This window comes from Punica granatum, chromosome 3, assembly GCF_007655135.1.
Source record: "Punica granatum isolate Tunisia-2019 chromosome 3, ASM765513v2, whole genome shotgun sequence".
In the NCBI taxonomy this organism is placed as follows: domain Eukaryota; kingdom Viridiplantae; phylum Streptophyta; class Magnoliopsida; order Myrtales; family Lythraceae; genus Punica; species Punica granatum.
Genome location: NC_045129.1, coordinates 7,158,909 through 7,184,619, shown reverse-complemented (window position 1 = coordinate 7,184,619; position 25,711 = coordinate 7,158,909). Strand labels below are relative to the sequence as shown.

Sequence of the window (25,711 nt, the reverse complement as noted above, 5' to 3'; positions counted from 1 at the left end):
TAAACATGCTATGCAAAAAACACATTTTATCGGAAAATATTTATTTGAAAAGTTAAAACTAAAAAAATTGTGATTCATTAATAAAAAAAATATTATTAAAATAATTTAAAAACTCAATATTTGAGATTACTAAATGATGTTATAAAGAATTAAGAAATCAAGAAAAGATAATATCGATATCAAATCTGACTAAAAATATTTATTTGAAAATTAAACAACTCGATTCCTTAAGAGGCTATCAGTTAAAAACTTGATAAAATTCAAAATATTTAATTGAAATTGCAAATTTTAAAATTTGTGATTTATAATAATATTTTTAAAATTTTATAGATATAAAAGATATTAAAAGATTCAAGATGGTTGTATTAGCACTCTTAAGTCATTAGGCCGATCCCGCTTGATCAGTTCCGCGTTCATTCATATATATATATAGAGAGAGAGAGAGAGGGAGAGGAGAGGGAGAGAGAGAGAGAGAGGGATGTACCATGATAATACAATTTAGAGGATAAAGAAAAGATGATTGTCCGGTTATTGTTGTGCTAAGCACATTTAAAAGATTCTAGGATAGAGCTAGTGCACATATGTCATGTTGGGTGTTGGTCATGAGGCTATATGTAGGTCCCATTCTAGGATTCGGTATGTAATAATTACGATAGCCATAATGGTTTATCGCATTATACCACCGAATAATTAATGACTATAGAATCAATGACAAAATGGACAAAATGGTCCCTGAAATATGCACCTCGGGACAAGTTCATCCCGGAAATTTAATCAGTGGACAAATTCATCCGGACGTTGCAAAAGTTTGGACGAATTGGTCCGGACGTTGCAAAAGTTTGGACGATTTGGTCCTTCCGTTCGAAAACAGGTGAGGTCCCTGACGGATTACTCTTTCACGGTCGAATTTGCCGTGAGTTGCTGTCAACCCCCAACCCCCAACCCCCCTCCCCTGCACTGTCGAGTCAGTTGAATGCTTTATCTGCTGCTTGTATTGATCTTCCAGAGAACGGCAGCTGACCAGATCTTGCTAGAGTTGCAGAACAATCCAGATCTGAAGACGAAATTTTTCGCTTTGTAGGGGGCAAACGGAGTTCATCACGGCGTCTAAGGTTCCGTCAGGGACCTGCATTTTTTCGAACGAAAGGACCAATTCGTCCAAAAGTTTGCAACGTCCGGACGAATTTGTCCACTGATTAAATTTCCGGGATGAACTTGTCCCGAGGTGCATATTTCAGGGACCATTTTGTCCATTTTGTCTAGAATCAATTGGCAACGATAACATGAAGACGTACGTGCAATCAACATCCTTGATTTATTGAATACGTACAATTGTGCGGCACCCTCAGCTCTCTTCGCTTCTTCCCCCATGGTCCCAACTCGAGCCTCCTCAATATTTATTGTTAAAGAATATGCACTACTTTTACACCGCGTAACTGCGAGAGTCCCTATTATCTATATCTATATCCATATAGTAAATCCTAAACCAACGCATAAGAATGCGCCACTTAGTCGAAGCATGCCTTTGATTGCAAGACTTTCTGAATCACCACTAACAAGAACGTGACACTTGCTGTGTATCGCATTGCCATTTCGATTCTAGAAGCCGAAAAGACTTGAACTCATCAAATGTCTTATTAAATAAATAAATAAAGTAAAGTCTTAGATGATAAATTCATGATTATATTTATGATATATTGAATTTTATTATTTAGGTAATAGGAGTATCGCAATAATACATGAAATTTGGTATATTATTCATAGTTACTTTATTGTTGCATATGAATAAAATAAATATATTCATTTAAGGATTTTCCGAATAAGTAAGAATCCATATATTTTGACAGAGAGTTGAGTATTAAAATTACTCAACATATCAAGATAACATATTGCATGCATAAAATATATGGAATAACATAAAATTCATTTATGTAGAGGTCCTAAAGAAAGAATTTATAATAGTTATTTTGTTAAAGAAAGAACTTAATAACATGCGCGGGGTTTGATCGATTATGCTGCGTTTGGATTCAAAATAATATTTTAAAATTAGATTTTAATTTTGAAAATAAGCGGTATAAATAGTTATATATGGAGCTCATCATTTGATTTTGTATGAATTATTTTATTTTATTATAAAAAAATAATATAAATAAGATTCATCATTTAACTTGTATAAATTATTTAGTTTTATTATTGATAAAATTAAATTAAAATTAAATTTTAAAATCACACTCGAAACCAAACGGCCAACAGTCGTTAGATTTTAAAGTTAGTTTCTGCGGTATTTGCATTGAAAAATTATTATTGCGGCAAACCGACAAAAACCTCTCAACACCCTTTAGCACACTCGACCAATGAGGTGATGCCACGTCACGATACAACCAATTTTCCAAAACTTCATGTCCACCAGTCGTTTCATTGATCTGTCCGCACTGCCATATAACCCCTCCTCCGCCATCTCTCTCTCTCTCTCTCTCTAACAAGACGAGACTTTCTCTCTCTAAAAATCCTCCATTTTTGACGACCGAAGAAGAAACGCAACGCGGAAAGAAGAAGAAGACGACGATATCACGACCCGAATTGATGAATGCCACAATCTGAAGGGCCGAATCGATGATCCTGACCCAAGCAGTGACCTACTACCTGTCGGAGCACCCCTCGATCGTCAGCTTCCGGTGGAGCCACACCCAATCATGGGGCTCCACGTGGTCCTTCCTCTTCTACTCCATCGCCGCCTACCTCGCCCTGTCCCTCTTCCTACACTGCGCCCTCCTTCTCGTCCTCCGCCGCCGTGACCGGCCCGTCCCCCTAGGCCCCGTCCCCGCCGTGCACAGCCTCGTGATGGCCCTCCTCTCCGCCACAACGTTCGCCGGGATCCTGCTCTCGTCGGCAGCCGAGATCCGGGACACGCGGTGGCTGTGGCGGCGGTCGAGGCTCGCGACCTCGCCCTTCCAGTGGCTCCTCTGCTTCCCCCTCGGGACCCGGCCCTCCGGCCGCGTCTTCTTCTGGTCGTACATGTTCTACCTCTCCCGGTTCTTCCACATGATCCGCACTTTCTTCACCATCCTCCGCCGCCGGAAGCTCTCCTTCGCCCAGCTCTTCAACAACTCCATCCTCACCTTCATGTCCTTCCTCTGGCTCGAGTTCTCCCAATCATTCCAGGTTGATTAGCCCTCACGACACAACAACTCAGTCCAGATATTCACAAATTATTTCGCAATTCTTTTTTTTTTGTTTTGAAATTTCTAATGACAAAATATCCTTAAATTTAATTCGAACGTCATTTACATGTTTTTTTTTCAATGAGAACACGAATAGTCTGCAAGTGATACTAATTCCAGTGAGATTCGAACCTCGACTTAAGTTGCGATTGAGCACATGTAATTTAATTTATAGCACTTTGTCCCTCCCAACCTACGACGGTGGAACACATCGGGCCTAGCCTGTACCGATGTTTTGTGCATTTGATCATTGTCTCAGGACTGAGGGATCCTTTAATATCACATGAATAATCCTCGGACCCGAATTGCGTACTAATGCCTCCCGGTTTTTCGGGTTACAGGTGCTGGCGATACTGTGCACAACGTTGGTCTACTCGGTGGTGTACGGGTACAGGTTCTGGACGGCAATCGGGCTGCCGAGCGCGTGCTTCCCGTTCGTCGTGAACTGCCAGATCGTCCTGCTCTGGTGCAACCTGGCGTGCCACGTTGGATTCCTCCTACTCCAGCTCATCAAGGGAGGCTGCAACGGCATCGGCGCCTGGGGAATCAACTCCGTCCTCAACGGCGCGATCTTACTCCTCTTCTTGAAGTTCTACTTAAAGATGCACAAGAAATCATCATCACCACCAGCATCATCGTCTTCTTCTTCTCCAAGCGGGGAGGCTGAGGGGGAGAAGAAGGCAACGGTGAAGGAGAAGAGCCTTTAACGGTGAGTTTTGGTTGGCAGCCGCAGCGCACAATACCAAGGTCTTTGCAGGGCCCTTCTTTTTCTACTTAATTTTTTTTTTAATTACGGGAATTTTTGTATAAATGGGCAAAACGGTATATACATGAATTTACAAATAAAGCGAAATAAATGGTGGATGAGGAATCCAGCAAGAAAAAAAAATGATGAGGATGAGGAAGAAGAGCTTGAAAGGTCTTTGATGTGTTAATTAGGTTCGTCAGTGTTTTTAGTTTAATTAGTAGAGTAATTAGACAATCCATCTCTTTTTCAATTGTAAAATATAATATTAAATATTATACACAAATTTTGTTGTGCTCCTTTCTTTCCTTCTCTTTGATTGCTGAGGTTTCTTATTTTCTGGATTTTCCCCCCTTTTTTTTCTGTCGTTTTGTTGAATTCCATGATTCATATGATTGGCAATGGTCCAATTTGGTCACTTTGTTGTCGACCACCACGAGGACATCAAAGAAAACAATAGGGTTGAGGATGACTCGGAAACTGAAAATCTGCCACCATATCAATTCAAAAGTTTTCCCGATAAAGAATTCGATATTTTTTTTTATTTTCTTCCCTTATTTTCTCTAAATGAACTCCTTGTATAACTGAACTAATACATATTTTCTCTTCGATGAGTGCAAAATTCGACTAAGTCGTATGACCAAACCTTGCATATATTTTTTGGATCACAAGTGAGATTCATTAGTCTAATACCACGAGTAACTTCACTACAATAATTGAATCTGGAACTGACCTTCAAATTACTAGATAAGAGCGTTTGTGACTCGTGTTACACCATTTTTCTTAATTTTGCATCATTTTAAAGTTGGACAACGAAAGTCACTTCCAAATTTTATTTTTAGCTGGTAGTCATTTCCCTTTTTACCCTGATTTTGTTTATTTTTTCTTTGTTTTAATCATACAAAAGAAAAAAAAATATTAATGCATCTGAGGGAATCTTAGCTGATTGCAATGGAATATCCCACGGTTTTGTCCTCCTTGCCATGCATCAACATGGATTCCTTCTCTTGTTCTTCTGTTGCTTCGGCGCTAGGGAACCAAAAAGACCAACTTCAACTAGGTAATCGATTGATACCAAGAGCTTTAATCTAATCGATTCCGTACTCTAGACAGGTTTGTTACATATCAAGTTCGTAAAACTTTGGCAACATTTTCTTTCATCACCGTGCCCTGCAGGTATCGTCGATCCATTTAGTAATTTATCCGTGTAGTACAAGACGGAACGAATATGGACATGCTGAATTAACAGTTGCGATAATGAAGGGTGACAATTGTCGAAAAGGTTCATACGCTAACATTATATGCAAACAAAGTGATAGAGATCAGTTGCCTGCTTCTTCTCCCTTTCAATGCACTTCAAGTTCCAAAGTGAAGAGAACTGTTGACTTTACATCTCCCGAAACGTTTTCTCCAGCCAAGAAGAATAAATAACAACAACAACAATAATAATAATAATACTTTGATGTTACGTTGCAGTACCTTAGTTGGCATTCACCATTAGATCGGGACGTTTTATACCCACTATGCACTAAACAAGAGAGGTTAATTTTTGACGATGATTTGGGTCTCAAGTAACGCACCTCGTAGATTTGGTAGAATCTCTTTATCGATGCACACCTTGAAATTATTAGTTATTTTATATTATGAAATTCGAGCCGCCAATTTTTCCATCTCTTCAAATATTTATATATAACTATACTTTTTTTTTTCGTTTTGGATTATAAAAAAACTCATCAATTTAGTGAAATGAAATAAAATTATTAATATAAAAGGTACAAGTTTCACCACGAACTTGAAATTTTAATTAGCAGACGAGAGCATATAACAAATGCGATACGCACTCTTTTTCAAAGATCTAATTATTTTAACTTTTTGGGGAGATCCCAATAAGTCGAAACAATGATGAATATGGAGAAGAATGCCATTTTATAGTTTCCTGCACTCGGTCTACCAGATAATGATTTCGTTGGCATAAATTTTCAGATATACTAAAGTGACAATGATTTAGAATCACGATTTCACGAGGATTCATAGGGATAGTCCGGAATATATCATTATCGTTGCGGGACCTTTGAGCCGTCAAATCGACACTACATCCCATTTCTTGGTGTTGATCTACCGGCCCATAGAATTCAAGTGATCGTCCGAGAAGGGACGGATAATAGTTCCCAGCAGTCCTAACCTAAGTCATCATAAAGTAGGCCCTTTTTGCTAGGAATATTCACTATGCTCTGCTCTGCTCTGCTCTGCTCTGCTCGCTGAAGAGGACAATAGAGTTGAATGGTGATAGTGGCAAAAAAGAGGCCCCCATATGCTTTATGAGTGTTTGCTGTCGTTGTCAAGATTCTACTGTTGGTCGGCAGACCGGTTTCGAGATCATCGAATCAAAGCCCGGTCTAGCAACACGAATACAAACTGGAACCGGAACGATTACGAGGTTCAGAAATGCAACTGTTTGTTTGAAGGTAAACCTGAGAAGGATTCCTCGTTCCGTCGACATAAGGTAGAAACACGAGAGAAGTTTACATCTGTACGTTTTTTACATGGTAGGACATCGGTAGGAATGCCCTCTTGCTTAGCATACCCTATAACAATGTCGCCCGGAAACATGTTACAGCCTTACGGGGAGCGACGCCGTGACGACTCCCTAATGCTTTACTAATGAGAAACATATTTATCACTAGAAAGGATTTTCATCCTCCGGTTTTCCGGAGTGCCAAAAATTTGCTGTTGACATAATGTCATAAACGTGGAATCTAAGCAGAGACCATGTCTGTGAGAGTCATCTGCTATATCTTTTATTTTAGCAAATTATGATGTACAAGGAAATAGGCTGGCGAAGGGAAGTGGCACAGTACCTTTTCAATGTTGGGAAGGGCTTGTTTGGCCAAACAACAACACAGCGATTAGTCTTCCTGACGGGAACCAATCAAATTAACCAATAAGCAATAAAGAAGAAAAACATACCGAGAATTTCTATGTGGAAAATCTCGATGTGGGAAAAAATCACAGGATCGACTTCGAATCAATGATCCACTATCAATAAAGATTACACAATGTTTTTCATCAAGGGCAAATCCTTGGATCACCAAACTTAAGAGACAGATTCTCTTAGATCATCAAAAAATCAAAATTCGTCACCCACAACCGGTAGATTACAAAATCAGCTGAAATAATACCTACAGAGTTCGAATAGAAATTCTGACCATTCGGAACGTAGCTCCACACGTCATGAAGCTGTTGCCAAAAATTCATCCCGGTCAGAGTTCGTTTGACGTCCCGATCGAGGTTTGATCTCTAGCTAGTCGGATTGAAAATCTGCTCTGCTTCTTCTCTGTACTCTGCCGTTGTTCTCTGCTGATCCTTGTCACTTTCCACTCCACTCTTTGCTCAGCTCTTTTGCTGAAATTAATCTTCACAAAGGTGGGTCCTTGAGAATATTAAAGCCCAATAAAAGTCTATACGATTTGAGCCCAACTTCCTTCAAATTGGAGGAATGCCCAACATTCGAAAATCGGCAACTTCCTCTTTCACCCATTGAATAATCTCAAAGGGGAGACTTGGATTCATCTGATGTCCCTTTGCTTGCATCCGTGCAATCACGTTCTTTTCCTCCAGATGCAGCAGCATGTTTGGTCTTTTTTCACCAAAGAAAGAAAAAAAAAATTTATCTAGTCATCATTGGATTTAAAGATCAGCTTCTGCAAGAGGAACGTCAGAAAAATCCTAATCTCCTGACTCCATTTGTGGTTCCGTTGATCGAGCTCCTCCACAGTCTTCGTGAACCACTCGGTCTCCCGCTCGATCTTACCCACCGCAGGCCTCACTGCCGCATCCCGTCCGAGGGCTAATTCAGCATTTTGCATCAGATACTTAATCCTGTTTTCCAAGTTATCCACGACCACCCGAATAATTTCCACGTCGAGGAAAGTGAAAGCTTCCATTAGACCGAGCAACTCACTCTCCCACTTCAGCTCCTTCTGGCGCTTCTTCCAAAGAGAGTTAACCCACTTCCCCACTGAATCAATTGGCATAATAAGCACGCCCGCGAGAGCCGTAATGACTGGCTGAGCCCCCACTGCTGCTGCCACGACCGAGAGGATTAGGGCCGAGACAAAGGCAGCTACGAATAGGACATTTGACGCCCTCCTCCCAGTCTCAGCAGACTTCAATTTTTTTGCCACTCTCTCTTTCCGCTCCCGAAGCTGCTTCTGCAGGCCAGATTGCCGGTCTGACACTGACTGCAGAAGCCCAGAGAACTCACCACCGAATGGGTCCCCGGCCGTCTTAAACTTCTCGAGCTCTCTCAGTGTATTAGCATACTTGATCCCTTCAAGATCAAGTCCGTTTTTTTTCTCCCTCTCTGCTTCCTCCTCGAAATAGCTCACTGCGTTCATGAGTATCAGCCGGCTGTCCCGAGCCCGAGCGAGGCACTTGTCAAGGGCAACAAAGAAATTTGAGGTCTGGTTGCTCGTCTCAAAGTAATCTTCGATGAGGCCGAAGAGGTCCTGGTCACACTTGTCCCGTTGGCTTTGGAGTAACCCCCGGACCACTTCAGGGTCCAATTCAAGCTTGCTACTGGTCAGTTCACGGTGCGAGGTGAGGGACAGGGACTGATGGGCCATGTCGACCGCGAGCATGGTAATCACCCGATTTTCCGTCTGGAGAGCAGTGTCGACGAAAGTGAGTCGAGAATCGGCCAACAAGCAGACTTATATAGGGCAAGGTCAGTGTTTTCGCTACGTAATCAAACCTCAGAAAGCTCCCTCTCTGTCCCTCCCGGTACTGATCGAATTGATCCTGCTCAATATGCTGGAGCTTGCTGCAAAATTTCCAGGGGTTGACAACAGGGTGAAGATAGAAAGACCAAAACTTTTTCTGGGTGTCTAAAGACTAGGATAGGCACCAACTTAAGCTCCCTATCCCAGTCAAGGATGAAACCTTTGTTCCTACTGAGAATGAATCAAGAAAACAAAGAGCGGGAAGAGCCTGAAATTTCAGGAAACTCCTCATCGAAGCGAAACGAGACAATGTTGAAAACGATTGAAGATCAAAGATATTCTCTATCAGCAAAAATCTTTAAGAGGGGATTACCATAAGAAGAAGATTCTCTCAATCAAGAACAAACCCTTGTATCTGCCAACTGAATCAAGTCCACACAAGAGTCAAAACAAACACAAACTTCAGGGGATCATTTCCTAATCTTTGGGATGCAGAGATCGAATTACCAAGTGCGAACTCACAAAGAAAGAACAAAGCTAACTATCCAACTGATCACCAAACCTAACCCTTGAGAAGCTGCCCTGTCAAGAAGGAAACATCATACACCGGACCTCGAAATTTCCGGGATCCTTCCTTCACTTGGGGGGCGTGACATGAGAATTTAAGCAGATAATGACGAAATCAAGTCGGCAACAGTACTAAAGATCAAAGCTTTCCTTTTAATTTTCTGGGGGTCTAGACCTAGAAAGACATTTCGAGGAAATGAGCTCCCCGGATAAAAGCTAGTAATATACAGGATTACCAACGTGGTAACATGATAGCCACCAAAAGGGTTGTCTACTGTGGATTTTATCATAATCTCCAAAGTTCTACGAGGCCCAAAATCACACCTCCTTCCCCACTTTCACCGCCCGTTCTCCACTGCCCATCCAATTCCAATCCCCCATTTTCAACGCGTCATATCTTCTTCTTCATTTCCCACCACTGTTTCTGCTCCACTGGCATCACCAAAGTTCCAGAGAGGGACGACAGGCGGGTCAGGCTTCAACTGTGGAGCTTCAGTGAAAGGGAAAACTGAAGCTTCCTTTGATCCTTCCCTTTTTCTTTTTTTTTTTGGGGTTCTCCTTTTCTCCTGACATGTTGCTAGAAGTGGCAACAGCCAACAATTGATTTTCGAGGCAAAGATTGGTTTTAAAACCATAGACACATAGCCCCGTGCGCTTTGCAAGCGTTTACGATTTTTATTGTTCGTTAATGATTGAATTTACAAATTTTATAATGATAAAGATAAGAAATAATATGATATCTGAGAGAATCTTAGATAACTGCCATAAAATATCCCGCAATTTTGTTCTGCTTTGGCATCGACAGACAACAGAGATTCCTTCTCTTATTCTTCAACCGCTTCAGGAGCAATGGCGACCACTTTCCACAATTAAGCGGGACAACTGCCTTATGCTTTGTTACTTTCCGCCACTGTTGCTCCGGTTTATGGTTGGTGAGTCAGTGACACGACATGATCGGTCAAATGTAGAATCTAAGCAGACACCATGTTCGTGAGAGTCATCTGCTATATCTTTTCCTCATACTAATTTAAGAACTGTACAGCAAATTAGAGCAGCTAAGGACGGTACCTTTTAAGGAACTGCCGACTCCCTCTTTCAAATTTGGTATCCACCCATTTCCCTTTGCTCCTCTAGATGCAGGAGCATGTCTGGTCTTCTTCCGATATAAAAGAAGAGACGAATATACAGTTCAGGAACTGGGAATATGCTCAGGAAGCACCAACGAGCGAGACAGCAGCATCCCGGGCAAACAGAAGGTCACATATCCTTTCCTCCAAGGAGATGGAACTTTCCGAAACGTTCCCAAACAACCACCTCTTCTTTTCCTTTCTGTAAGTTCCAGCTTCTGATACTTTCCCACTCTTCTCAAGACCAGCCACCAGCAGATCATAGGTCCCTAACGAAGGGTGAATTCCTTTACCCCTCATCTCTTCGTAAAGTTTCATTGCCTTCTCGGGAGCGCCCACATTGAAATAAACTGACATAAGAGAAGTATAAGTGGCTACATCTATGAGGTTATTGGGAAGTAAACTGAAAACCATCGCAGCTAATGTCGGTCTCCTAGCGTTCCCTAATCTATATATTAAGAGGGCAGCAAGATAAGGACCAGGGAAATGTCCGACCCAATTCATTTCTTTAAAGACATCAACTGCCTTTTCGAATTCATCCCTCCTAATTAAAGAGCCCGACAAGGCAAGGTAAGCGCTCTTGTCCAAGATCAAGCCTAACTTTATGGCATACTGAAAGGCCAACAGTGCACCCTCAAGTCTGTCCCGGGAGCAATTCACCTCGATGATGATTGAAACGATCGTCCCGTCGAGTCGTATATTTTCATTTCCAATTGCGATGAGAAGAAAGTCCAGTGGAACAAGACTTTGCTTCTTCAACAGGATCAACAGAACTGCTCTATCGGTCGTGCAGGAAACATCAGAGTCCTCTTGGCCTACATTGAATTCGTCTGAAAACTGAGGGTTCACTTGCCTCAAAAGGTCATCACTTTGACCCTCATTCCGGAGAGTTTCTAAGGCTTCGAGGAATACTGGGTGGCGAAGGACAAGTCGGTTTTCTTTCATGTATTGAAGAATCTTGAGCATTGTTTGTGTCTCCCGTGCTTTGCAGCACTTCTCGACCAAGATGTTGCAGGTTGCTTTATCAGGTGGAAATCCTGCGTCTTGCATCTTCTCAAATATGTCGAGGGCTTCTTTATATTTACCTGGAACCAATCACGAGAAAGAGAACTAAGACAAGCATACTCATCAATGAAACTTTGATTATTACGAACAAGGACCTGAATCATGGTGAGAAGCATGTTCGGGTCTAAAAAGATTACGAATCAAAAATCAACCATTGATTGTCATAACCCTGTGAGAATTACCACCAGGAACCGCAAGACCCGCGCTTTGGTTAATTAGTCCTCTATCAGGCCTAAGACAGAATTTTGCCTTCCACATGTTCTGAGTTACAATATCTTCTCAAACAATATAAGAAACACATAAAGAGCACGCCATGAACATGGAAGGACCAGCTCCAACTTACTGCAACCGACGAGGTACTCCATCAGGACAGTGTACGTATGACAATTTGGGGCACAACCCGACTCAATCATCTCTCGAAAAACCGCACTGGCCTCCTCAACCCTCCCATGTTCGAACAGTATCTTCAAGTAAGCCGTGTACGACACGACGGTCGGGCGGCACCCTCTCCCCTTCATCTCCTCCCAAACCCGAGCCGCCTCATCGGCGCCCTGCCACCTCGACACCCACTGCATCAAGCAGGTGTAAGTCACGGTGTCGACCTTCAATCCCTTCTCCCTCATGAGCCGGAACACGTGCTGCATCGAGGAGACCCGGCCCGCCTCCCCGAATATGTCGAGCATCGTGGTGAAGGTGAACTGGTCGTGCTTGAAGCCCTTGACCTGGGCCACCCAGTTGAAGAAGAGCCATGCTTTCTGCATCGGGGGATGAGTCTTGAGGACCTGGGCGACAGTGAAGGAGTCCCATTTGATGGGCAGCGAGGAGAGCTGGCCCTGGGCAGAGTCCCAGGTCGAGTACTTGAGGATCCGGTAAATGTCGGAGATCCTATCCCTCATGTATGTCTGTGGTGGGTCCTCTGTTGCTCTCTGCTTTTGATTTGGCGAGTTCTTGGAGCGCTGTTTGCTCGCCGGAGACTTCCGTTCCGGCGGGCGGAAGGAATGGAGGTACCGTGAATCGAAAACGAAATGGGTTCGATTGTTTAAGGTGGAAAGGACGAGTCTTCGGAAATTTGGGCTGGAAGAAAAACTGAAACAGGGGAATCCCTTCATCGATTCCAATGGAAGAACTCGTCTCGGTCCTCTGTGTCTCAGTGTTTCTGGTTAGTTAACTGAACACAGAAGAAGAAACCCTGACAAGGAGACTCTACTTTTGTTTCTTTGATTTTCAGCCCTCAAAGTTTTGTTATTGGTCCAATCTGGGGTGTAAAGTTTATATGCTATTAATCTGCATATTCCGAGGACTCGGGTTCCGATTTTGTCTCATCGCGCACCGATTGATCCATAATTGTGTGGGAAAATTATGAACTTCGGGTGAGAAAGTGAACAGGACTGCAGTTTGTATCTGAAGAAGTATGGGCCCTGCGATTTTGTAGCAGGTCCAACTTGGCTCATGCAATGGCGACCTTTGGACAAGTTCCATCTCGGTTCCGAATGACAACTTTGCTGCAAACCGGATATAGAAAATATCCGCTATGAGGATTGAGAAGTCTTTGTCAGTTTGCAATGAACTGTCGTGTCTGAATCGAGGTAGCAGTCGAGATGGTGCAAGTATGAGAGCCTCCTTCAGTGCACTTATCATGTTACAGTGTGCCCCAAGAACACGAAATTCTGATTGTCTTCTTGATGAGCTTGTTAATGTTGCTATAGTTTCAAGTACAAGAAATTCGAAATCAGTGTCATGCTATCAGGCAAGGGCGGAGCCAGCATATTAGCAAAGGGGGCAATTGCCCCCCCTGAACTTTAAATTTTTTAAAATTTTATTCCAAAAGTATGCTTATTTTAATATTTTTGCCCCCTACTCCCTGAACTTTGAATTTTTAAAATTTTATCTCAAAATTATATTTATTATAATATTTTTACCCCTGGACAGAAATCATGGCTTTGCCCCTGCAAACAGGGAACCAAGCATCTAGTGCCATGCCATATCTTTCCACTCAGAGTTTCCCCAGAATTTATAGCACCAAAATGAAAAGAAACTGCATGTCACGAAAGCGCAGTTACCAATTAACACAAGTCTCGTGAAAAATGTGGTCTAAATGTCCTCCAGATCTGTTTACAACAGATGGCTTGAGCAGCGTTAGAAATTGAGCCATAACCATAAACAAGTGGTGGAAACAGTATATTTTTACCCTAAATAACCCATGATTTACCTATTTTGTCAAATCTATCATATATATATTTTTTTATCAAATATATCTCATGATTTACTTTTTACATCAAATCTATCCGGGCGTTATATTTTTCGTCGACATCTAACGGTCGTGCTGACGTGGCACGTGGAGAGATAGTGGGCTCCCCACTTGTCACGTGGGCGCCACATCAGCACGACCGTTAAATGTCGACGAAAAAGATAACGGCGGGATAGATTTCAAACAAAATGTAAATCATGAGATATAGCTGACAAAAAAAAACATATGATAAATTTGACAAAACGCATAAATCATGGGCAATTTTAGGTAAAAACCCTTTCAAAAAATGCGCAGAAGGTTAAGTAGGAATCAGGAGTACCAGTCTGGAAACCGTTAAAAACTGTTTACTCACTTTCTAAAAGAATACATCACTAAACATCAGTATAATCGACAAGCATATATGAAGCACACTTATAAATACATAGTAGTGGGACTGAGGACTGAATCGGTAAGCTTTTCCCAGATCCCATGAGTATATATATATACCAACATAGCCTCCATTCACGCAATCAGAAGAACAATAATAACGGAAGTCCTTATCCCTTTTAAGCCACCATTTCAACTCATTGATTGATCATGGAACTAAAAAATGCTATACTGATGGCTCGCCAGCTTGCTTTGTGACTTGAATCTCTGAGAAGTTTTTCCCTTGCAATAAAGTGCTTCACTCATCAAGCAAGTCGGATTGTAGCCCAAGCTTATGATATCCAAAAATCTGTCATAATTCTCTAGTCACCGTTGGATCTCGAAAGTAGCTTCTGCGAGAGAATTATCCTCGCCATCCCAATATCCTTGCTACATGTGTGGCTCTGTTCACGGAGATCTTCGACAGCCTTCATGAACCCTTCGATCCCCCCCTTGATCTCACCCACCGCAAGCCTCAGTGCCTCATCCCCTCCAAAGGCAAATTCAGCATTTTGCATGAGAGACTCAATCTTGTTTTCAAATTTATCCACGAGCACCTGAATAGTTTGCACTTCAAGGACTGCTATTCTAGTGGAACCACCCATAAGACCGAGCAACTCTTTCTGCCCCTTCAGCTCCTTCTGGTACTTCTTCCATAGAGAGTCAACCCACTTCCCCACTGAACCGATTGGCACTGTAAGCACGCCTGCGAGAGCTGTCACAACTGGCGGAGCTGCCACTGCTGCTGCCACAACCGAGAAGATTAGGGCCGAGACAAATGCAGCCACAAATAGAGCGTTCGATACCCTCCTCCATGTCTCAGAAGACTTCAATTTTTTCTCCACTTTCTTTTTCCGGTCCCTAAGCTTCTTCAGCAGCCCAAATTGCCGGTCTGACACTGACTGCAGAAGCTCAAAGAAGTCAGCAGTGAATGGGTCCCCAGCCGCCTTAAACTTCTCAAGCTCTCTCAATGTCTTAGCATACTTTGTCCCTTCAAGACCAACTTCGCATTCTTTCTCCCTCTTCTCCTCCTCCTCCTCCTCCTCCTCCGCCTCAAAATGACTCACTGCGAACTGGAGTATCAGCTGGCTGTCCCGAGCCCGAGCGAGGCACTTGTCAAGGACATTGCAGAATCTTGATGCCTGGTTGCTTGTCTCAAAGTAATCATTTATGAGGCCAGAAAGGTCCTTGTCGTCCCACATATCGTCTTGGCATTCAAGTAGTAGCCGAACCACATGCTGGTTCAGTTCAAGCTGGCTATTTGTCACTTCCTGTAGCGAGGTGAAGGACAGGGATTGACGGCCCACGTCGACTGCGAGCGTGCTGATCACCCGATTTGCTGTCCTATGGAGAGCAGTGTCAAAGTTTGTGAGCCGAGGATCGGCCCCACAAGCAGTCTCATATTGGGCAAGATCAGCCAGGTTAGGGGTTACAGATCCGTCATCCCCGCCTCTAGGCTTGCTACATCTTCCCCCCATTGTCTTAAGCACCTAACTTGGACTGGCTACCAAAGTAAACCCTCAAAATGTTCCCCCTCTCTTCCTCCCTCCCGGTACTGATCGAATGAATTCTGGTCAATGTAATGGAGCTTGAAAATTTCAGGGGATTTGCCTATACTGACAAGACAGGAAGATCAAAACTGTAAAACTGTCTCCGGATGTTTAACGATTGGAATATGCTCTTCCCTGTCCAGAATGAAACCTTTGTGCTTACTAAGAATGCATCAAGAAAATGCAGAGCGGAAGCACCTTATCAAATCATGGGCCGAAATTGAGAAGTATTGCGGCTCAAATTTCATTTTCTGAAAAACCATTCGAAGGGCAGCCAGTTCAAAACCTTAAGAAGCTCTCCAACCAAGAAAGAGAAACCTTGTCTCTGCCAACTAAATCAAGTCAACACAGAAGTCTTAAGGGGGTTTCCTCACTTGGGGAAGCAAGGACCGAATTATAAGGAATCAACTGACAACAACAAGGCCACAGATCCGAATGGGCACCAAAAGCAGCAGTATCAAGAAATCAACAGCAAGGGGAATGAGAGTTGAAGCAGGCAGGGATGAAATCGGGCAGATTAAGGAGCAAAACTTTGTCTGGGTCTGGATGAAATGAGCTTCCGGGTACCTGAGATTCAGCTGAAATCGCAGAGATCCTGTGAGTTTCTCGTTTCCGTCGTCCTCGGAGGGCAAGCGAAGGCGGCTCAAGTTTCTCGATGAAGCAAAATGGAGCAAGAATTGGTACGCAGCGAGATGAAATTTGAGGGTTGGAAGATGGGATTGAGGATGGGCAGCAGAGTCAAGTCAACACTTTGCTCTAGAATACTCGTTAATGATAAAATGCTGCTGCAGCCGCTGAATTTTCTCCCTTGTCTTCTCTGTATTTCCTCAACGAAGCAACAACTCCCTTTCGGACAGACATCAAGGACGTGGAGGAATACTAGAAGTAGAAAAGTACGTCACTGTCGTTTAATACCAAGGCCAAGAATATACAGAAACATAAGAATTACATTTTAAGGTTATTTTCATTTCGCTCCGTGTACTTTATGTACACTCCCCAAATGCCCCATGAGGGTCGTGGAGCCGGAGTTATCTCAATTCAGCCCGGTGAGCTCCGCGTATTGGCAAACCCTGTCCATGTAGTCAGGTGTCCAGCGCAAGATACAGACTGGCTTCTCTTTCTCGGATTGCGTTCAGTCTCGTGAGAGGTTCCGAATGAGACTGTTGTACCGCTTCGTGAAGTGAGGAGGAGTCGAGATGGAGTTTGATGTGATAATAAAATGAGAAGCGGGGATGGTGGCTTCATTGTTAGAGGCAAGGCAAAAGGTATTCCCTCACACATATTTTTCACCGATAATCAGCATCATTGTCAAAATGCAATAACTAGACAAACTTTCATAAAGTATAGGGAGCGTTTTGAATTCGCAAGCAAAACAGCAAGCAAGTTTGAATACATGTGCACAAAGTAAAAGCTCCTCCCTGAATCATTCAGGTCCGATACCATAAAGAATCAAGGTTGAATATTTTTCCACCGAGAAAAAAAAGAAGGTTGAATATTTTATCTTTTCTTTTCTTGAAAGGATAATTGAATATTTATTTCAATAAATCCCAAAAAAATGATTCGTATGAAGTTGAGCTTTCTTTTGATATATATATATATATATATATATATAGTTTTATTAAGGAAGTGGAGATATAGTTTTTACATATATATTTTAAAAACCTTAGCCAATTCTCCACATGGAACACATCTACATACAATAAATAATAACATGCCATGTAGGATGAAATCAGTCTCTGATTGTGTGACATTTCGAGTAAAAATATGACAAATGTCTCAATATTGGTTGTCTACCTTGGTTACAGAAGTTGGAAATATACCGCACTAATGGAAATCATAAGACATATATATGAACTGAGAATTTTAAGTAGCGGCATTTAAAGTTCTAGAGGAGTTACTTTAGTTGAAAAATGACTATTTTCAATAGTTATCTTAGAAACTTTTCGAAAAACAACCTAGAATCTTAAAAAAAAAAAAAAAAAAAAGAAGAAGAAAGAACACCCTTTGGTAGCAAGAAAAAATGAAAGTTGAGAATAGAGAAATACGGTCGAATGATTTCGACCTTTCTGCCATTCAATGAGCATGACATTGAGTAGAGTTTATTACTTGAATTATTTGTTTACTGTTTAAATTGCTGATTCAATGCCCCTAAGCATATATATATTTTTTTGTTCGTGAAAGACAAATCCGACAACAACAAAATAATGATTGGGAAAAAAAAAAAACGTTTTCCATGTATAAACTCGCATCTAAAATTTTCCTTTTTAACTTATTACCTTTGTCATTTTTACTATTGATCAATAATTATTCCCAGAACCTACAATTTTAGCCCATGCATAAACACGGCCTCCTTGTCTAGTTTAAGTTGATTATTCTGATGGGATAGAGTAACATTTCTAAAGTTGAAGCACGGATTGGAATAAGTAACATTTCCAAACTCTGAAACGTTCCGAACAAAGATGTAAAAACTATTGAAGTATTTTGCATGATCATATTAAATGAATAACGCGCTTCAAAATCCCGAGGAGGAAACATGGAGACCGACGTAAAACGGTGGTTAGTTCGTCCGCCAGTCTTGTGACTGTTACGGTGGCAACATGATTTGATCATACATAAGATGCCGCCTACAATGGTTTGTGAAGAACAATACTGCAAACAATGAATTGACAAAGCGGCTACACTAGACAGTGTAATCAGCACCACTGCTTGTTTCCGGTGAAATCAATGGCCAAGGCCGACCTACAGAGGACTCGAACTCAAATCCATGCGATTGATCACTCCCGCGATGCGTCTTCCCTTCTTTTCCAAATCGTTTCTTGGTCATCCACAGTGGATCTCTTTGAAACGACACCACCAACAACTCATTTGTATAAGACAGTCAGCTTTGCCTGCTGGCAACGTAATCTGCTAGAGCGACCAGTGGAGCTGCCTTTTTAGGATCGAACCCCGCCAACTGTCCTTGGGCGTTCTGATTCAACTCCTTGGCAAACTCCCTCGACTTCTCGATCCCCAACAATTTCGGGAAGGTGACCTTGCCAGCCACTAAGTCCTTCCCTGCAGTTTTTCCAAGCTCCTGGGACGACTTTGTCACGTCCAATATATCATCCACCACCTGGAACAGCAACCCGGTGCTCCGGGCGAAGCTCCTCAATTTCTCAACCTCATCGTTGGACCCACCTCCCATGATCGCCCCGAGCACGACGGAGGCCTCAAGAAGGGCTGCGGTCTTCTTTAAGTGGATGAACTCAAGCTCCTTCAAGCCTACATTGGACATCCCCTCGGAGCTTACATCTGCCACTTGGCCAGCTACGACGCCCTCTGCTCCAATCAATCTCGCGAGTTCTCCGATTGCTCGGACAATCCGTGCTGGGGGCACACCTTCTGTCTTGACGGCGATCTGCTCAAATGCCAGTGCTAAAAGGGCATCACCAGCCAAAACCGCAATAGCTTCCCCGTATACCTGTAATTGCAAAAAGCTTAGCAAAACGGAAATAGCCCCTCAATTCTCCTAGAAATTTCATCAAACACCTGCAAAATGGCAGGGCCAGTATACCTTGTGGTTGGTGGGCTTACCACGACGCAGGTCATCGTTGTCCATACAGGGGAGGTCGTCGTGGATGAGGGACATAGTGTGGATCATCTCGAGGGAGCAGGCGGCAGGCATCGCCACGGGCTGGGCCCCGCCCACGATCTCGCAGGCAGCAATGCAGAAGATGGGGCAGACCCGCTTCCCGCCCGCGAGCAGGGAGTATCGCATCGCCTCGTGGATCCTGAGCGGATCCCGCAGGGGGACCGCCCCGTCCAGGGCCTCGTTCACCGATGCCAGCTTTCCCGCCAAGTAGGCCTTGAAGTCGAAGGCGGGCCTCGGGCTGTCATCCTCCTCCCGGACCGCCTCCTCATCGGTCGGGATCCCCGAGATGGATAGGCCAAACCTGAGCGGCGGACGAAACTTCGAATGAGCTCCGACGGGGAAATAAGTCTTCGTCAAGGTGGAAAAGAGGGTTCTCAAGCTCAGTGACTTCATGCCTGGGAGCTTCAAGATCTGATCTTGAGAGAGCTTCTGACTTCTGAGAGTGGAACAAGAGCTGAGTCAGAAGGGCAAACAGACACATGAAGGTGAATCGAATCATTCAGAATCAAAACTGTCGACTGTCGAGGAATCAATTCGAACTAGGAAAAGTGGCCGCGGCTATGTTGCGGTCGAAAATAGTGGTATAAATAAGTCGCGCTGAGCCGAATATACTAGGTTTGAGCGTGGCTCGTTTATTAGTCCGCAAGCTCGCGTGAGCCTAACTCTTTGAGCTTGGGCTTGGCTCGTTGTATTTAGCGAAGACTCAGCTTGGCCCATATAGGCTCGCTGCGCTAGCAGAGCTCGACTTGTGTAAGGCTCGTGAGCTCAATCTCGCCTGGATTTATATTGGGATGAGCTTGGATTGAACTATAGTAATAACTCATAATATATATATATATATCATTTATAATAATATATAACTTATAGGTATATATATATATATATAAATAAATAAATAAATAAAAAGCTCGTTTAGGCTTGCGAACTTCACGAATCGAATACCATTGAGTTCGGCTCAACTCGTTTAACTGGTAAGCTCAGCCGAGCCGGGCTCGAGCTTTATAAAAGCAAGCCAAATTCGAGCTTTCATTGAGCCGAGCCCAAACCATTCGCGAATGTCTCGGCTCATTTACCGCTAGTCCGCAAGCTCGCGTGAGCCTAACTCTTTGAGCTTGGGCTTGGCTCGATGTATTTAGCGAAGACTCAGCTTGGCCCATATAGGCTCGTTGTGCCAGCAGAGCTTGACTTGTATAAGGCTCGTGAGCTCGATCTCGCCTGGGTTTAGATTGGGATGAGCTCGAATTGAACTATTATAATAACTCATAATATGTATATATATATATATATATATAACTTATAATAATATTTATAACTTATAAGAATATATATAAATAAATAAAAAGCTCGTTTAGGTTTGCGAACTTCACGAATCGAATATCATTGAGTTCGGCTCAACTCATTTAACTGGCAAACTCGAGCCGAGCCAAGCTCGAGCTGTATAAAAGCGAGCCAAATTCGAGCTTTCATTGAGCCGAGCTCAAACAGTTTACGAATATCTCGGCTTGTTTACGCCGCTAGTCGAAAAGGATGATTTAAATAATGATAAGGAAAGACAATATTGATATAACTTTCAGAAACTTATATTATAATCCAAAATCATGTGATATGTTTGTGAATTTTTAACAATTATCAATAAAATGAAATTTCAATTTAAACCATAATCCATAGTGATATAGGAGTAGAGTATCACCGTTACTCGTCACTTTTTTAATTGTCATCACTTTTGCCATTGAAATATTTTTGTTGTCCCCAAATGTTACTATTCCGTTCACCAATTTTGCCCCTCCATCGACTCTCTTAACGGAAATCCGACTTGGCTAGGCACATGTAATAAACAGAGTATAAAATTATATATTCTAATCAGATAAGATTGAAACGGCGTCGTTTGCATGTTCTCTATCTTTTTTTTTTTTTGGTTCAATTCCTGCTTCGTCCTCTCGAGGCGCTGCTTCCCTCAGACCCTCACCCGCCGGTAGGAGATCCACACTATCCCCCACGACAACCGGTGGCTCACTCGTCGAAGATCAGGAATGAGACTTCTGGATGAGTACCTATATGACTACGTCGGTGCTATTACAGTCTGATTTGTATCGCCGATGACTTCATCAACCCATGATTGGCCTATGGAACCCGTCTATCAGAGCTTGCTTTCAGTTGTCCATCCCTAGGTCCAACCAAACCAGCCTTATGCGCCATGACTTTTTCGGGTTCAAGTTCGAAATACCTACTAATTTTCCTCGCATGGACTGTCTTTGGTTTTACTGGATGGACTACTAAGCAAAAGAATGGGTTTGCGACACCCGAGGGGATCAAGCAGCGGCGAATAGGGATAGGCCACCGGAGCGAGGAGGACGGCACCTCCGAATCGGAGACGCTGCTAGGTGCTGCGCTCTCTTGAGACGGCGAGGAGATGACCGGGAGGAGGGGACGCATTAATGAACTCGCAGTGAAAAGGCGAGCAGCCACTGTGGACAAGCTCAAAGTCAATCGAGCTGGGTAGGAAGGAGACGGAGGTCGGGCCAGGATCGTAGCGATGGAAGCGATTGCTGTTCACCGGATGGGGAGGGCGACTGGAGATGGACATGGCCGGCGGGGGAGCCACCTTCGATCTGCTCCTTTCCTTTCCCTCGAGCTAGTCTCCTGAAAGAGAAATTGAAAATAAAAGAGAAAACAATGAAACGACGTCACTCGAACATATCTGATTAGAATATATTATTTTTTCGGTTATAATAGGAAGCTCATATTCTAGTACAAGAAAATGGAAAGAAAATCTAAATAAATGGGTACAGGTAGTTTCACTGATGAGAATCGAACCTGGAACCTTTAGGTTACCGGGTGAGGGTATTAGCCACTGCACTACACCCCCTTTCTCAGAATATATTATTTTAGACTCCGTTTATTACACGTAGGTAGCAATGTCGGATTTTCGTTAAGAGAGTCGATGGAGGGGCAAAATTGGTAGACGGAATGGAAATGTTTGAAGTTTTTTTATGGCAAAAATATTTCAATGATAAAAGGGATGGCAATTTAAAAAGTGAAATCTAATATCTCTCTTAAAAAAGGAATTTGAGATTTCAATTTTCATTTTATATGTTCATCATTTAGAACATATTCCAATTTATTTGAGACACATGCCTAATTTATATTTGGTTTGAGAGTCAAATATTCTACTATGTGTCTTAGTTAGGATTGATAAAATTTTCATTTAATTTAGATAAAATTTTTAAAAATATTACTTAATTACGTCATAAATCGATTATATTTGAAGATCGATATTTTATAATTAAATTAGGATTGGAGTGAAATAGAATCGCGTATCATCCCCAATAGTATTGCAAGTAAAATCATTAATTTATATACAATATTTTGTTTAGGAAAACATATGCATGATTGTACTATTATAAGTATGATAACATAATTATAAAAGTCATATATAATATAAATGCTTATTAGCTCGTATACTCTCATGTTATTTCGTTTTAATTTTGACATCACTGAGATTGCTAAACCGTAAGCTTGGATTTACTGTAACTACTTATTGATTCAATCCTACGGATACTGAAATATACTGGATTGCTAGACTGTTTCAACTGGGTGCGACAAAGGCTTCTTTATCCCTTCCATGCAACAATTTTCCATATAGATTTTGTGTTATACCCTGAGTCTGACTATGGTTTCATGCTTTACTTTGTAGCTATGCATTGGAACTGCTAAGGTTTCGTGAAGCTGGTGTTGAAGTTGTTTTGAAGGCAAGTCCCTATCCTACTGTTTTTATTTTCTACTGTGTGAAAGTGCTATCATACCACTTCAATATGTGCTATTCGAATCTTCCAGGACTTCAAAAAGAGACTGGATCGTCAGTCCCGTGCATTTTACAACTTATTCAGACAAGCTGACCGAGTTGAAAAGCTGGCAGGAATAATCCAACGATTGGTATCAATCTCTCTTTCCAAAATACTACAGATGAATTTATCTAGTTTTGCTCCCTCTAGATCGTATCCCTTATTTCAGCAATATTATTAATGATGTATAGGAGCAAGGTGATCTGAAACTCCGAGTTCGAGCTCTGGAGTCTGAGAGGGCATTTCAGCGTGTAGCAGCTGTCCAGAAAACCATCGGAAATGTGAGTTTACAGCTGGAATTCCAATCATTTCCTATAGACTTGTGTTCTGCTAGAAACTGAAATTGGAAGAGGAACCCCCTCAGACATGGAATAAACCACCTAGAAACCTATATTTCAGGCTGGTTCCAACAATTTACCGTGATCCTGACCGCACCCCTACTAATAGTCTAAGAGATTTGGTTCTTGTCCCTCTCGTTTCGAATCATATACAAAATATTACAAGATATGACCATTTATCTCCTGGATAATCTGACAGGCGGTTGCTGCTGGGAGCCTAGTAAACCTTGCAACAATTTTGTATCTGAACTCCATTCGGGTAAGAGCTCCTCTTCTAGATTTATTGCTGTTTCCCTTCTGAAGCTTTTGGTACTTTTTGCCTTGACAAGAAAACTCTTTCACACTTGTACATTGTTAACTGCTATGTGCGTCAGATGCCCGCGATGATAGCATATGCGGTTTGCACATTTTTCGGCTTGCAAGTTCTTGTGGGAATCATAAAGGTGAAAAAGTTGGATCAAAGGGAGAGATTGATCACGGGAACTGCTTAGAGACTAGGTAAGTGAAGCAAAAGTTCTTCTTTGGTCGATCTCGGATGGGTAGAGAGGTTCACTTTCTGCATCAGTATCAACAACCGAAATTCTTGACTTATCCTTAGCCTAAACGAATTGAGATTCATTTTCTCCGGATATGCAGAGAACATTCAAACCCCAAGAGAAGCCGGTTTCAGTGAGAAGTTTGCTAGTAGGAGCCACAACTGTTAACATGTTGCTGAGTAAGTTATCAACTCACCCTCAGTGTCTGGTCCGATTCAAGTCACATCGAGAAATTGCCGTGCCAATGAATCACTGGGTGGACTGTATTTAGGCCGGCTCATATTATTTTCATCTTGTCTTAACCCCAAAGATTTGCTCATAGGGGTAATCTCATCAGTAATGTCTATATTTGGAAAGTGAGAAAGAGGTATTAGGGGCAGAAAAGGCGAAGGGGGGACCCGTCTGTTGTCCTTAGACTTTAGAGTGCAGCTTTATAATTGGAAGTTTAACCGTTAATGCTAAGTCCCTACATGTGTAGCCTCCCACCCATCTAATTTTTCCTAGGTGGGATGTTTCGCAAACTCGAGAAGTAATTCGAATTTGTTCTTCTGATCAATTACCCATAACTTCGTGATTTTCTCTCGATTTAATGCTCGTATTAACGATCTGGTTTGTCTGTAATCGCGATACATGTATATTGTTACGCTCCTGTATGTCATCTTTTTTTGATAGAATCCTGTATATCGTCTTTAAAGCTCGAACTTTGTACCTATTTGGTAAGATGTATAAAATTTACCAATTTATGAGAATAATGATAATAATTATTATTTATGATTATTTTGGGTGGTACGGTGGCAGCACAAACATGTTGACCAACAGGTGTCATTGGCTTTTAGGGTCACATGCCTGTGCACAGTTAATCAGAATAAGAGTACTCTATGCGCCCATAGCCATTAGCATATATAAGCCCTCCCTTCCCTTTTGCAATTATACGTACTGTATTATATTATATCATATAGATCAATATTCGGGAGCATTAACATGGCAATATTAAAAACATGATAATAGATGTGATTGCAAGTGTTACTCATATGACACCTGATATAATTTTGCCAAATTATATCCTACCCAGTTAGTTACTCATATGTATAATCATTCCTCAAATATTCACGTGCAACTTTTTTTTTAAATTTTTTCATATGTACCTTTGAAAATTCAAAAATGTAGTTTCTTTCCAAATTAATTTTGAAAAAAATTATAATTTAATTTTTTTACAACATATCTCGTTTTTTGAAATTAATTTTCAGGAAGTATGGGATTCGAAAGGGAAAAGAAAAACATGATGATTCTAATCAAATATATTGAAAAAGATTAGAGGGATAAAAGTGAAAGATTATATAAGTTTGAAGAAATTTGAAAATAAAGAAACTTGGGAAATTGAAAAAGAAAAATAAAAGACGATGGGAAGGACAGTTGGCACAACACAATATAAAGCCACCAAACTTGATAGATCTTTAGGAACATGTCCAATGTAGTTTTATGGATTTAAGCAGGATTTCGTATTTCTATTTTTGGGAGGTCTAGTTGAAGTTGATAATTCTGACAATGGCAGATGGAGTAGCATTTCTTGGATATTTCTGTTATGATCATCCGTAACTTGTGAAGAACAAAAATACATGACGATAAAAAAGAAAGCGTGAAGTGTGACACTCGAGAAGACATCGACTATGCAAACTGATGGATCCTCGTTACACTGAAGTGCTCCTATTGAGGGG

General features: G+C 41.9%; 6 protein-coding genes across 8 annotated transcripts; 2 read left to right on the top strand and 4 right to left on the bottom strand.

Moving 5' to 3' along the window:
* The first annotated feature begins 2,457 nt into the window (after positions 1–2,457).
* LOC116201774 (elongation of fatty acids protein 3-like) lies at positions 2,458–4,266 on the top strand. The gene is made up of 2 exons (XM_031533175.1): positions 2,458–3,162; positions 3,563–4,266. The coding sequence occupies exons 1-2, from the start codon at positions 2,614–2,616 to the stop codon at positions 3,926–3,928; spliced, it is 915 nt and encodes a 304-aa protein (XP_031389035.1). The 5' UTR covers positions 2,458–2,613; the 3' UTR covers positions 3,929–4,266.
* A 2,696-nt stretch (positions 4,267–6,962) lies between these two features.
* On the bottom strand, positions 6,963–10,461 carry LOC116200143 (UPF0496 protein At2g18630-like). Of its 2 annotated transcripts, none has more exons than XM_031530863.1 (3): positions 10,323–10,461; positions 8,720–8,788; positions 6,963–8,627 (listed from the first exon to the last, which is right to left on the bottom strand). In XM_031530863.1, exon 3 carries the CDS (start codon positions 8,604–8,606, stop codon positions 7,638–7,640), a length of 969 nt encoding a protein of 322 aa, XP_031386723.1. In that variant the 5' UTR covers positions 8,607–8,627; positions 8,720–8,788; positions 10,323–10,461; the 3' UTR covers positions 6,963–7,637. The 2 variants fall into 2 exon arrangements, with proteins under 2 accessions (XP_031386723.1, XP_031386722.1); XM_031530862.1 differs by lacking the exon at positions 10,323–10,461 and adding an exon at positions 9,061–9,202.
* On the bottom strand, positions 9,965–12,619 carry LOC116200142 (pentatricopeptide repeat-containing protein At2g01390). Its single transcript, XM_031530861.1, has 2 exons — positions 11,790–12,619; positions 9,965–11,466 (listed from the first exon to the last, which is right to left on the bottom strand). Exons 1-2 carry the CDS (start codon positions 12,553–12,555, stop codon positions 10,463–10,465), a joined length of 1,770 nt encoding a protein of 589 aa, XP_031386721.1. The 5' UTR covers positions 12,556–12,619; the 3' UTR covers positions 9,965–10,462.
* Positions 12,620–14,016: 1,397 nt separating this feature from the next.
* On the bottom strand, positions 14,017–16,479 carry LOC116201085 (UPF0496 protein 1-like). Of its 2 annotated transcripts, none has more exons than XM_031532179.1 (2): positions 16,217–16,479; positions 14,017–15,710 (listed from the first exon to the last, which is right to left on the bottom strand). In XM_031532179.1, the coding sequence occupies exon 2, from the start codon at positions 15,575–15,577 to the stop codon at positions 14,423–14,425; it is 1,155 nt and encodes a 384-aa protein (XP_031388039.1). In that variant the 5' UTR covers positions 15,578–15,710; positions 16,217–16,479; the 3' UTR covers positions 14,017–14,422. The 2 variants fall into 2 exon arrangements, with proteins under 2 accessions (XP_031388039.1, XP_031388040.1); XM_031532180.1 differs by having other exon boundaries at positions 14,017–15,669.
* Positions 16,480–18,128: 1,649 nt separating this feature from the next.
* On the bottom strand, positions 18,129–19,918 carry LOC116198621 (geranylgeranyl pyrophosphate synthase, chloroplastic-like). The gene is made up of 2 exons (XM_031528814.1): positions 19,203–19,918; positions 18,129–19,109 (listed from the first exon to the last, which is right to left on the bottom strand). The coding sequence occupies exons 1-2, from the start codon at positions 19,671–19,673 to the stop codon at positions 18,528–18,530; spliced, it is 1,053 nt and encodes a 350-aa protein (XP_031384674.1). The 5' UTR covers positions 19,674–19,918; the 3' UTR covers positions 18,129–18,527.
* Positions 19,919–22,746: 2,828 nt separating this feature from the next.
* LOC116200322 (protein ACTIVITY OF BC1 COMPLEX KINASE 8, chloroplastic-like) lies at positions 22,747–24,579 on the top strand. The gene is made up of 7 exons (XM_031531182.1): positions 22,747–22,790; positions 22,975–23,029; positions 23,115–23,213; positions 23,314–23,403; positions 23,660–23,719; positions 23,835–23,958; positions 24,097–24,579. The coding sequence occupies exons 1-6, from the start codon at positions 22,747–22,749 to the stop codon at positions 23,949–23,951; spliced, it is 465 nt and encodes a 154-aa protein (XP_031387042.1). The 3' UTR covers positions 23,952–23,958; positions 24,097–24,579.
* The last annotated feature ends 1,132 nt before the right edge of the window (positions 24,580–25,711 follow it).